The sequence below is a fragment of the Notothenia rossii genome (assembly GCF_949606895.1).
Source record: "Notothenia rossii genome assembly, chromosome: 9".
In the NCBI taxonomy this organism is placed as follows: Eukaryota; Metazoa; Chordata; class Actinopteri; order Perciformes; family Nototheniidae; genus Notothenia; species Notothenia rossii.
In genome coordinates, this window is record NC_136907.1 from 32,070,887 (window position 1) to 32,084,929 (window position 14,043).

General features: G+C 39.8%; 1 protein-coding gene across 2 annotated transcripts in view; it reads right to left on the minus strand.

The window, feature by feature from the left end:
• robo4 (roundabout, axon guidance receptor, homolog 4) overlaps nt 1-14,043 on the minus strand; it is a 37,997-nt gene extending 23,954 nt beyond the window's left edge. Inside the window, exons 1-2 of one of the 2 annotated variants that reach the window (XM_079651641.1) lie at nt 13,459-14,043; nt 7,542-7,871 (exon numbers count right to left, since the gene is read on the minus strand). In XM_079651641.1, the coding sequence (XP_079507767.1) occupies nt 7,542-7,871; nt 13,459-13,657 (529 nt within the window). In that variant the 5' untranslated portion in view covers nt 13,658-14,043. Of the gene's footprint in view, nt 1-7,541; nt 7,872-10,564; nt 10,841-13,458 lie in introns of those variants that run through there. The other variant, XM_079651642.1, reaches the window with a different exon arrangement.

Sequence of the window (14,043 nt, forward strand, 5' to 3'; positions counted from 1 at the left end):
CAATCTAGATATCTCAATAAACAAATCACATTCGTTTTTAAATCAACAATCATGTTGCTTTAGCTTGAGGACATCAAACAAACAAATGACAGAACGTACTTTCTAACATGCGCCACAAACGGCAAGTTGTATGACTCTTAACTAACCACACAGTTCGTCTCTCACCGGCCGCTTCTCCAGCTTTTTATGGCAGCACCAGTGCTGCTTCTTTGACGTTTCTTCTGCTGGTTCGTTTCTTCTGCTGTACGCACGCTTTTTAGTTTGTCCCTCTCCAGCTTTGATTACTGCCCTTCTTCTTCTTCTTCTTCTTTTCTTTTCTTTAATGGCGAATCGCTTCCACTTGGAGCATATATCGCCACCTACTGTTGAGTTATTAAATGTTCATATTAAATCCTTGTCCTCAGACCAGTGCTTTTGAGGAATTTGAAGATCAGCTTGTTTGCTTCATTTCTTGATTTACTTTCATATATTGTCTTGAAATCCATGTCCTTGATGTTGAGTTGTTCCAGTGCAGTTTTCAGAATGAATCTTTGTCTGTTATAATCCGGGCAGCTAAAAAATAAATGATGTTTTAATTGCCATTTGGATGTTTTCCAATCAGATGCAGTGATGAGTTTAGTCCAGAGTGTCCCAATTTTATCCTGCTGTTAATGCTCTGTTCTCTTCTACTACTACTCTCCCAAGTGCTTCCTGTTCCTACTTCCCTGTGTATCTGGTATAAATGTCTTCCTTTGGTGTTACTGTCCCATAGTTTTTGCCATTGTTGCTCGATAACCACTTTTGTAAAAGATTTGACTTCTGCTCTACTGATGGGTACCATAATATCAATCTGGCTTGCTTTCAAACCACATTTTGCCACTTGATCCACTACTTCATTCCCTCTAATACCCACATGCGCTGGAACCCACACAAATTGAACAACAATTCCCAGATGAACTAACCTAAACATGATTTGTAAAATTTCATGTAAAATATCCTGACGACATTCTGAAGAAAAGTTGTTTATACTCTCCAGAGCTGCACTGGAGTCAGAGCACACGACCACTCGCATTGGCTGTATTTCCTCTACCCACTGAAGTGCTAGAGAGATAGCCATCATCTCTACTGTATATACTGCAATGTGATCACTTGTAAGCTTTCCCACTTTGACTTTTAACTCAGGAACATAAAATGCACAACTAGTTAGACCATTTTCTGGATTTTTGGATCCATCAGTAAATATTTTTATAAAGTGCCCATATTGTTCATGGAGAACAGTGTTCACATAAGCCTGTACATTGAACTTGTTTTTCATTGAATGTAACCGTTTCAATAGTGATAAATCTACTATAGGTTGAGGTAGCAACCATGGTGGAACAGCTGATAACAACACCGTCGGACTAATATTCCATTCTTTAACTTTGAATTCCTTACATATTTCCGAAACACAAAAACAAAAACTTTCTTTTTTTATTTTGTTACTTTCCCAACTTGTTTGTACAGTTTGTTTAGTAGGGTGAGTATCTTTATGACCCTGTAGATTTGCCCAGTAATTAACAATTAACTGCTTTCTCCTCAAAGAAATAGGTACTTCTCCGACCTCTACCTGAAGTGCCCCCACTGGTGTAGATCTTACTGCCCCACAGCATATCCTTAGTGCTTGTGCCTGGACTCTCTCATTTTTGAAGAGAAGAATATGCAGCTGAACCATACACTATTAGTCCATCTTCTATGGCTGATCTTATTAAGGCCGTGTATACGTTCCTCAAAGCAGCTTTATCAGCCCCCCACTTAGTGGCTGCCAAGCACCTCATAATCAATCGATCAATCAATCAATGTTTATTTATATAGCCCAATATCACAAATGTTACATTTGTCTCAGTGGACTTCACAGTTTGTACAGAATATCAGTATGACAATACGACACCCTCTGTCCTTAGACCCTCACATCGTACAAGGAAAAACTTCCAGAGAAAACCCCACAGTTTAAAGGGAAAAATGGGAGAAACCTCAGGGAGAGCAACAGAGGAGGGATCCCTCTCCCAGGACGGACAGACGTGCAATAGATGCCGTGTGTAAATTGAAAAGATAATACATTTGCAACATAGGTAGTCCAAATGTCATAACATTTAAAACCCTTTTACATTTAACTACTACTTTATCAATGTGAGTACTCCATGTGACTCTCTCGTCCAACAATATTCCCAGAAATGTAAATGTCTTCACTTTCTTTAGATCTTTTCCATAAAGTTTTAACCTAACCTCCTCACCTATCCTTTTCCTCGTAAAAAATAAAGTTTCAGTTTTTTCCACCGACAATCTAAACCCCCATGTCAGAGACCAGCTTTCAATTTCCGTAATGGCTTCCTGAATCTTAGCTACAATATATTTTACATTTCTGCCCCTTTTCCAAATAGCTCCATCATCTGCAAAAAGTGACTTACCAATATCAGATCCTACTTGTGTATATATATCATTGATCATGATAGAAAATAAAAGAGGACTGATGACACTCCCCTGCGGGGTTCCATTTTCAACTTCATGCCTTCGAGAATAGGACTTGCCAACTCGGACTCTGATGGCACGGCCAAACAAAAAATCCATAATCCAATTATATACATTACCTCCCAGACCCATAATGTCCAGTTTTATTAATAATCCTTCCTTCCACATCATATCGTAAGCTTTTTCCACATCAAAGAATACAGCTACAACACACTCCTTATTCGCTTGGGCTTTCCTGACTTCAGACTCCAGGCACAGCAGTGGATCTAAAGTACTCCGCCCTCTTCTAAACCCACTCTGATAAGGAGTCATTAGTTCATTTTTCTCAACATAGTATGTCAGCCTTTCTGTTATCATTCTTTCCATAACTTTACACAAGTGCGATGTCAGAGCTATAGGTCTATAACTGCCTGGACTAGTTGGATCTTTCCCAGGTTTTCTAATAGGAATAATGACTGACTCTTTCCATATTATTGGCAGCTTCCCTTTCTCCCAGATCTTATTTTACATCTCCAGCAGCTTTCCTAATGAAAAATCTCTTAATTTGGTCAACATTATATAACATACATTACCTTTCCCAGGAGCAGTCATTTTACACTTACTTAATGCTGTTCTCAACTCTTGAATAGAAAAAGGCACATTTACAACACTCTGCGACGAATGTCTTTCTTCATATACATTAGGATGTTCATCTAACACTTCCTGTCTCCTGATCTTACCTTCTTCTGTCAAATTTTCCAAAGAATGAACTTTGACAAAAATGTTTGCTAGAATTTCTGCCTTCTCCATAGCACCAGTGGCAACTTCCCCTCCAATCTCTAATACTGGCAGGTTACTCTGCTGTCTTATTCCCCTCATCTTCTTAATCATTCCCCATACTTTATCTAATGGTGTAGTTCTCCCAATACTTGAACAGAATCCTCTCCAACACTCCCTTTTTGCTCTTTTAACAATTTTCTTTACCTGAGCCTGTGCCTTTTTATATTCTAATAAATTATGTAATGAATGTGTCTTTCTTAGCTTTCCAAACAGCCTGATTTTGTTTTGGATTGCATCATTACAGTCTTTGTTCCACCACGGTACCATCTTAACACATGTACTAAGTTTCCCAGTTTTATTCCCAATAGTTTGATTAGCGCTTTTAATTATATTTGAAGTAAATTGCTCATTTATTTCATCAATACTTTCTGCCATATCAATCTGATCCAATTCATTATCGCACAATTTAGCAAACATCTCCCAATTTGCTTTAGAAAAAGTCCATCTCATGATACCGTCTAGCTCAACCACATGATTTATATCAAACTTGATTATAATCGGAAGATGATCACTCCCAATACTGTTATTTGCCAATACTTCCCCAACTGCTACCAGAAGCTAATTCACTTGTTACAAGAGTTAGGTCGATCGCAGACTCTGTTCCATCTCTAAAATTGAGTCTTGTACCTTGCCCATTATTTAAACAAACTAATTCCTTTGCCTCCATAAAGTCCTCCACCACCTGTCCGTTGTAATCTGTTGATCTCCCTCCCCACATTGTATTATGTGCATTAAAATCACCACACCATATTATTTCATTTCGTTGGCAAAGACTGTCTAATTCCTCTATTTTGAGTTTTTTACATGGATTATAAAAATTCAGGACACTCATTTTCCTTTTATTAATCCAAACTTCTACACCCACTATTTCTAAATCATGACTGTTCTTAAATGTTAGCTTACTATAAGACATGACTTATCTGATAAAGATTGCACATCCCCCTCCCTGGCCATCATTTCTATCTTGTCTTAAAGCAGTATATCCCCCAATTATGAAGTCCAAATGAGTCTTCAGCCATGTTTCTTGAATGCAAATAACGTCTGGTTTTTCTTTTAACTGATATATATAGGTCTTGAATTATTGTCCATTTGCAATAAGGCTTCTAGCATTCCATTGCAGAATGAGAAAACCCATTAATCTATTCACTAATCTGTGAATCATCATTATTGGTGGCTAGCATATCATGCATCATTTCAACGGTTATATCCTTTATCCCCAAAAATTCACCTGCTGCCTCCACTATTGTTTTCAGTCTTGATCTCTTTTTTGTTTGTTGTAAAGCAACATTCACCACTTTTCCAATAAAGGCCACAAATGTGTACTTATTAACAAACAATGCATCCTCTCCTATCACACACTTATGGGAACACTTTGTGGAGCTTTCCTTTGCCTGTGGGAGTTTGGGAAAATCTTTTGAAGAGAACATACTTGCTGCTACTTGGGATTTCCTAGCTATGTTTAGTGAAACCTTTTCTGTTGCTTCAGCATATGAGTCTTTATTTTGCACTTTGTATTTCTGCACCTCCTTGGCCTTTTTCTGCACTTCACAGCCCTGATATGCAGCACTATGTTCCCCACCACAGTTACAACATTTCACCTTAGCACCTGCAGTACAACTACCATATTCATGTTCCCCCGCACATGTTGGACACCTGGGCTTAGTTGCTTTGCAATTGTCTGCTACATGCCCAAACCTTTGGCATTTAAAGCACCGCAGAGGTTTAGGGATGAATTCTCTTACTGGAAAGCTCATGCAACCGATCATTATCTTCTGTTGAATTATTTCTTCAAACTGAAGAAGAACAGACAAACTATCCACTATCTTACCCTGATACCTAGAAGGAAGACGCTTAACTACAGTCACTTTTCCCCCTTTAATTTCCTTCTTGAGTTCTTCTATGCCGATTTCAATGGGAACTCCACTGATAACTCCAAGTATTTTCCGATTTGCTCCAGGAACGTGGCATTTAATTCGAACTTCATTCAGGGTCTTCATTTTCAGTAACTTTTCCTATTGTTTTGCATTAATCAATTCAACCAACATCCGTCCTTTGCTCAGAAATCTTGCTTGTTTTATCGATCCAATTTCTTTGTGAATTGCTTTAGTCAGGGCCACTGGATGTAGCTTAGCTGCGGATTGCTCACCAAACTCCACAATCACTTTCCACTCTTCATTCTCAATCCTTTTCTTTACTTTCTTCAATTCCTTCTGTGAATCAGATTCACTAAGACTGTCACTTGACATGTCTATCTTCTTTCTTGAAGTCTTTTTCCTTACTTCATTCCATCCTCCTTCTCCTTCAGATGCACTTTCCATATCCTCCTCTCCAGGACTCAAAGACGCCATTCCACCAGCTGCTCTCAATCTCGCACTCACTTCAACGTTCACTCCTATCTCCGTCTACTCAGTCTCCTTACTGCCCTTCTTTCAGGTGTGTTGCTGTTAAAGGTGCAGCGACGCTGATTAGCAATTAGGGAATGATTCCAGACAGCTGCTACTCTGTCAATCAGCCCGACTTTGTAACCCTTTGATCTCCTGTGAGGATTGTCCAAGTTGACTTCACACCATACTGTTTCAGAAATAATCTTTGATGTGGTTTAGAACAGGATGGCGTTTTATCATAGCAGAATGTAACTTTATCTCCGGTAGAATTCTGATCAGGCAATAGCTCCGCCTCCTCTTTTTTTTTTTTTCAAGCTAAGGACCCAAAATCCGAGTTTCTCTAACAGGGTTGCAAAAGAGGGGTTTGAGCATAATGAGGGATGGCAACAATGGGTGAACTGTTTGGTATTTTGAAAAAAAGAACTTCACAGACATGTTTTGTATAGGTATGGGCCTACAATATATTTTTCCAATATAGCATAATAGGTCCACTTTCATTTACATCAGAATCAGAAATCTTTTTTTTTTTTTTTTTTTTTGTTATAATAGGACACAGGGTTCGGTCCGGATTGATTTGCAGTTCGGTCCGGATCCGGACCTTGGTCCGGAGTTTGATAAGCCCTCTGTTACAGTGTACCGTGCACCAGGTCCTTATTCAGAATTCTTATCAGAATCCTCTGAGTTTTTATCAACTTTGGTACTTAAAACAGATAAAGTAATTATCGTAGGTGACTTTAATATTCATGTTGACGACGATAAAAATAGCCTTACTGTTGCATTTAACTCTGTATTAGATTCTATTGGTTTCTGTCAGAGTGTAAATAAACCAACCCACTGCTATAATCATACTCTCTACCTTGTTCTGACTTACGGTATTGAAATTGAGCAACTATTAGTCGAACCGCATAATCCTGTTTTATCCGACCATTTTTTTGTAACTTTTGAAGTACTGTTACTAGACTACAAACCATTAGCCAAAAGCTGTTAGTTCTATCGCCAAATTTCAGGAAGAGATTCCATCAATACTCAATGGAATCTGGAAAGAAAAAAGCTCTTAAAGATTAGCTACCCTGGGTTAAATCTGTCACTAAAGGGACAAATAAGAACATGGAAACACTAAAGGGTGTTTTTTATTCACAGATCAGGACACGTTATCTGAGGCACAAAAATCTAGACCATGACACTGAAGTCACTACGGACTACAATACATTCTGCATAATGCATTCTTAATCTACTCCAAATGGGCGGAAACTGTTAGTCTCAACAAGCCCACTGGACCAGACAGCTGTTCAGTTCATCGGATAACATCTGACCTGAGGGCAGACAGGTGAAAAAGCCTTAACAGTAGCTAGATTGTTCACTGGAATATCTTGCATGGACATCCCTAGATTAGGGGAGTCAATTCTTTGATTTGTGTAATTGTTTCCAGTGTAGAATGCAAAATATTCAGAGAAGGTTGCTCCTTGTGTTTTAGAAAAGTTGGTCTGTCAATGTTTAATAAATGGACGACACCCCAGAAAAACCTGAACATTTAGAGTCAACTTTTCATTTGTGTTTAGAGCAGGCAGATTAACTGACTTTTTAACTGTATTTCAGATATAAAAGCCTTTCAGATATGTTTTACAGCACAGCCAGAATCATTGGTTCAGAGTCTCAGGGAGACGATGTTTGTGGCACATTAGAAACATAACTTGCTAACTAGTCTAATCAAACATAATTCACATCATTCTTACTGCTTGTTTCTCAACATTATGTGAAGCCATGTATTAACTTTAATAATTAAAACATGACTCTTCAGACCCCATCTTGATGAAAAGTTGATTTGACCCCCCCCCCCCCCCCCCCCGGTCTTACCTGCGATGTACAGCGATGCATTGCGGCTGAGGGCCTCCCCAGCGCTGCTCCTGGCCACGCAGGTGTAGATCCCCTCATGAGACTGAGCCCGCCGGCCCCCCCCTCCCACGCTGAGGAAGAACAGGCTCCCCTCCAACAGCACGATGGGCTGCAGCCCCTCCTCCCCTGGAGACAGGTCCAGAGGCTGGCCGTTCCTCAGCCACTGGATTGAGGGCGGGGGGCTTCCATCCACCCTGCAGGACAGCGTGGCGGGGTAACCCACCTTCACCACCACGTCAGAGGGGTGGTGCACGATGCGGGGGGGCGACTCCTGCGAGTGAACTCTGGAACCTGAGGATGACACAGAATCAGAATCAGAAATGCTTAATTTATCCAAGAGGAAAAATACAATGTTACAGCACGGTGCAAATAGACGAAATAAAGGGCTTCATTAACATATCAAATAAAGAGGCAAGCAGTAATTAATTATAAATAACATGTAGAAATAATAGTTAATAAAAACATTAATAAACAAAAAATCTAATTAGTACACCTCCGAGGTAGAAAAGATAAGTAGCTGCATTATAAAAGTAAGTGAACATTTAAAAGTAGAAGCAAATAATAGTAAACAATTTATAGTGCCTGGTGCTACAGTGTTGACACAGTGTTAATTAGTGCAAACAAGGTAAGAAACAACGACTGTCAGATTGTACGTTGCACATATGAAGTGTTATTGCACAACAGTGGTGTTATGGTCCGTACTGGTGTGCTGGAGTTCTACTGAATACATTAAAGCGCCATAACAACTGTAACATTTTCGTTAAAAAATAACATTATGAACATTTTATGATGACAGAAAATGTGTTTATATCCGTCCTGATATTTATTTCATCTTTCCCAAAATTTGAAACCTATACATCTCACTACATGGACTCATTGGGATCAGGTTTATTTTAGTTCTATGATAGCTGTGGTACTGAAAACTTCTGTAGCCCACCAAGACTGAATGACTGTGACTTGTGAAGACAGAATAAACTATATTCAATGTAGATGGGTCATGTGTGTCTGATGTATAATGCATTTGATACCAGACAATATTTTATGGATGATTTAGGTCATAATGTATCACTGAGATCATTCTTCTGTGGAAACATTTCATGACAAATGAAATCCATCCATCCATCCATGTTCTCCCGCTTATCCGTGGTCGGGTCGCTGGGGTATCAGTTCCAGCAGAGCCCCAAACGTTCCTTTCCCTGGCCACATCAACCAGCTCTGACTGGGGGGTCCGAAGGCGCTCCCAGGCCAGCGAATAGATATAATCCCTCCACCTGGTCCTAGGTCTACCCCTCGGTCTCCTCCCAGCTGGACGTGCCTGGAACACCTCCCTAGGGAGGCGCCCAGGTGGCATCCTTACTAGGTGCCTGAACAACCTCAACTGGCTCCTTTCGACGCGAAGGAGGAGCGGTTCAACTCAGAGTCCCTCCCGGATGACTGAACTTCTCACCTTATCCCTAAGGGAGACGCCAGCCACCCTGCAGAGAAAACCCATCTCGGGCCGGGTATCCTCACTTCTTAGTTCGTCTTTCATGAGGTCTTCGAACCAATCAGTCTGGCCCCTTGCCTGAGACCAATTTGCCATGGGAGACCCTACCAGGAACACAAGGTTCCAGACAACACAGACCCCAGAAAAGTTTTTATTTTTTGTGTAGACATTAAGGCTGCACGATGTAAAAACAAATAAGGCTTATTTTTGGCTGATATGCCCATATTGTGATTTCGATAGCATTACAATTAACTGTGCAGCCCTACAGAGGAGCCACACCCTGCAGCACTGCACTATGCATCAAGTCTGAGCTCCTTTCACTGGTAGCAGAACACCCTCCACAAACATGTTAACCCTGGATATTAACAAACAAGCTCTGTCTGCAGCACAGCAGAGGAATGCCATTGTTTGAGCTTCCTATGACACTCTGAAGGAAGCAGGGTGATCAGCTTCCTCACAGGAGAGGAAGCTGCAGCTCTCAGGAACATCAACCCCCCCCCCCCCCCCCCCCCCCGCCCCATCAATATCCGCACCAGAACAAAGACACTCTGAGTGCAAATGTACCGTCTACTTCTCCAAACTAAAATACATGTTATTATGAGCCTTCCGTCACTTCATGTGAAATGTACTGAGGTTTGGGAGAAGTGATGGAACCTTTGCAGAAGCTGCTTCCTGTCTCAACAACAAATAAATGTTCATTAAATCTTAAACTACTTGTTTAATTGTGAGTGTGTTATTAACAACCAGCCATATTCTTACAAAATAAAGGAGGGTCAGAAAGATCACAAAAAACAACCAAAGTCTGGAGAGAGATGTGGAAACAGAATCATCTGAGGAAATGCATTCCTTCACACCTTGGATATAATCCTAATATGGCCAAGTATTGCTTTAAATTTGTGAGGACAATTAACACAATTTTTTTTGTATTTCTGTAGTTTTCTCATGTGTTCACTATAGCCGGAATATCTTAAAATGGAAGCTAAAAACAGCTTGTTCACCTGTTCAGCCTGTGGATTTGAAAATAAAGAAGATTCAGCCAAACATGAAGAATACTTTTTTAATAAGGCTTAGTGCACTCCTTTTAGCTTTTTTTAATATGATCTCTCAATTTGGGCTCGGGGAAGCGTCGTAATGTTTAAACTGGGCAGTTTGTGGAGACACTGTGAGTGTGTTTAATTATAAGTGTTGAAGGCTTTCAAGCTGACCCACGTTTTAATTTTTGGGCAAATTACACATTGAAAAACTAATTTAGATGTAACTGTATTTGCAATCAGTGTGACACCTTCTACGATTCAATGAGTTATTCTTATAGTGTTTATAACTGGATAGATAAGAATAAGTGTGTTTATAATTGTTTCCTAATGATGAAGGACCATCAGAATCTCCACGGTTAACAGCACATTGTAAACCCAGTGAAAGGCTTTTATTCTGTAGGATCTGTCACACTGTTTTAAACTAAATAAACACGTGAATGATCCCAAATCTCAAAGTCACTTACCTGAATGAACGAGTGCGAAAACTGCAGCCAAAACTCTCATGAGAACAGCTGAGGTCATCATGAGGAGTGAAGTCACAGATCCCTTTATTAACATCTGTAACTGCCGAGTAACCGGAAGTCCATTTAAATCAACAAATCCATATTTTACGTTGTTTTTAACTTTACAAATATGTAAATTAAACCCCCAACTATACTTGTAAATGAGCGTCCTATAATGAATATCAGCGCCAACTTCGTTTCATTCTGCGACTGCACCGACTGCAGCTTCCGGTCAGAAGCTTTTCAAAATAAAATCCATGATGCTATTCCGCCGCCATGTAGATCACTATAATATCCACTCATCCATCTATTATTAGATCTTTACAAACATCTTCTATTTTAAATGTTTTTGTGGATATACATAAGATTTGATTGAATGAAAGTGCATATCTCTGACCCAGAGGATTGTTCCTCACTTGAAACTGTAATGATAATGTTGCTCAGAATGCAGCATAAGACAACAAAGTGAACAATTATTGACATTATTGTTCTATATGTTATTCTTTTTATTCACTATGTCATAGTATTTGATTGTATTTGTTCTCTCTTATTTGTACTGCTATATCTTGTTATCGTATAATATAAATATATATTTTTAATTCTCAATAAATAATACTCACAATAATAAAATACGTTTCTGATACTACTGTGATTATGATTATATTATTGTTATTATTGTTATTGATATAGTTTTATTTGTTTAATTGTATTATTTCTAATATCATAATTATTAAGATATATTCTACTGAACTTCACAGAACTCCCCACTCCGAAATCCCTGACAGTCTGAGTGTGCGTCAAATATTTTGTTGTACTTTTCGGATATCAAATAAAAAACGAATTGCTGTAATGGATTAATCCACTTTCTTCTGTCTAAACACGAGCCACGTTCCATTGTTGTTTTTTATTTTTGAGTCTGTCCAAACTGCTAGGAAACAGGAAGTACACAGTCTCCCAAGTCTCTGAACAATGGAAGGAAACTATGATCTCTCCTGCATGAAATGAGTCCCCAAAGTATCTCAGATGAATACAGGCCGCCGAGGCCGGTCATAGTGGTTCTGGAAATCACTGTAACGGAATTAACCAGAACTTCAAATACTGACTTTGTGTCTCAATTACAAATATATTCTGGATTTAACTAAAACAGTCATCATGTATGTTTACAGTGTAAAATGGGTAGGCCTATACAATGCAATGCAATTCAGAAAGAAAGTAGAGGTGTTATACTTACTGTTAAAATAAAAACAACTTTGCTGACATTTACTGTAACTCTGGGAAGGACAGAAAACGGAGTTACTTTCGCAGTAAAACAAATGCAACCCAGAAATAAGTAAAGCACCGCTAGTTCATTCCTTCCAAAGACTCACATAAGTGAAGTATTGTTTAGTGAGCTGTTCATTGTGCGGCTCAGAAAGGCCCGGGCTAAGTGATGGATGTTTATATTGATCCAACAACTCGGGTTTGATGGCCCCGGCATCGGCCAGCTTTCTGTGTGCAACAAAAGCTTTAGAGAGGATGAAGGATGAGTCCCGGCTCAACACAGCCCCTGGGAATGGGCTGAGCACAGAAGCACCGAGGGAAGGAGCCCCTTTCAGACTGTGGACCAAAGGTCAGGAGGAGGATTGGAGCGGGCGTGGAGGGCGGGATGGAGCGAGGAAAAGAAAGAAAGTGTCAGCTACATAGAGGAATGTGATCAAAACTGACTTCAGAGTAAATTCAGAGTGTAATTCAAGTGTGTTTGTGAAGGAATCAACAATTGCTGTCAACATGAATGACCGCTTTAAGCTAGTTTAAACAAAAACACTTTTCTTATTAACTCTAGATAATTTAAATAAGTAAAGACTGAGGAAGTCAGCTGAATGTTTATCCTGTTTATGTGTGCAATACTCTTTTTTCAGACACCCATTCCATTACTTTTACATTTCAACATTTTGATCAATGAGTTGAATCTTCATCTGTGAAATGGATCACATCTATCGAACAGAGCTCAGGGTTGCATTGTAATTTGAAATGAATGTGATATAAATGAGTAGTGAACGCACAGAGCATGTGTAGCAGCTTAAAGCAGATATTTACACTATGGCATCAAAAACAAAAAAAACAAAAACAAAATTACATTTCAATATTTGAATAAAATCTATTACACAATTGATAAATGTCGTAAAATACTGTATATACTTGAACCCTCATGGAGGGTTATTTCTTTACAACAGCTCTCCTGATGATACTTCCTCACCTTTTCTAGTTATATCATATTAGCTTGTAAAGAGGATTTTTAAGGGATGACGTTTTGAAGAAATGTGTTGGCGCATTAGCTCTGTTCAGGATCTTAGGACTAAAATAGTTTACACAATGAGTATATGTTCTGTGATAAAGTGTGACAGTCCCTTTTACAAAGCACTCCCCCTCCCACATGTCAAATCAATTCATTCAAAGTCTGTTTAACTGACTGTTTTAACCCTCAGGGGTCGAGCATTTGTACATGTGTTTTGATGTGAATGACTGTGTGTTCATAAACCATCTGACATGTATCATACAATTCTCAGTTTGTGACAGAGTGCAGACTATTTCAATACTTTTCTGTTTCTTGGATCACATCAAAAAATGGGAAAAGATAAATAAATGTTTTAAAGGGGGAAAGAGGCATTGTTTAAAAAAAAATGTTAAGCCCTGTGGCATGCAACACTTAATGATGAGGATGTTATATTTCAAGATAAATTCTAAAATGTTAAAATTACAAAATGTGTCAGCTGATTTTAGCTGATGGTTTTCACGTCAATGCACAGCAAAACAACACTATATCTCCACAGCTAGCATCAGAATGTCTCCAGTCTAAAGTCCAGTGATTGGCTCACCTTTCCTGCGGTGTGGCCGGCTCCTGTGGGGGGGATGCTGGTGTCCCGCCGCGGGACCAGCGTGCTCCCTGACCCGGCTCTTTGACCCTCTGTCCTGTCCAGACTCGGATGGACACACGTCTTGGCCCATGCACCTGTGAGAGGACTGTGAGCAGGTGTAGATCCAGGACACCAGGAAGAGGCACGCACCAACCCGCATCTTCAGTCCTCACTTCCTGTCTGCAGGACCAGAACCCTACTGAAGCTCCACTGAACTGTCCATACTGGAACTCTGAACTCGTGGACCGCTAGCATCCAGCATGTGAGCTGACCTACACACACTTGTTATCTGGAGATATGAAACACTGTTTTCTTCATATTCCTGAATCATGGCTGTGTGCTCCTCACCCTCCCTCTCTGATTTGGCTGCTCCTGGTCTCTCCATCTCCCTCCTCTTTGGCTCTTTTTTTCCTCCCGCGGAGGGAGAAGGTGGGGGGGAAACAATGATCAAAAAACAAGTTTCAGACCTCATGCTGAGCGAGGAGTGAGGGAAAGGGGACCGAGGGGTACTGTCTTGTCCAACAACATCTGTGCCATTCATTCTGC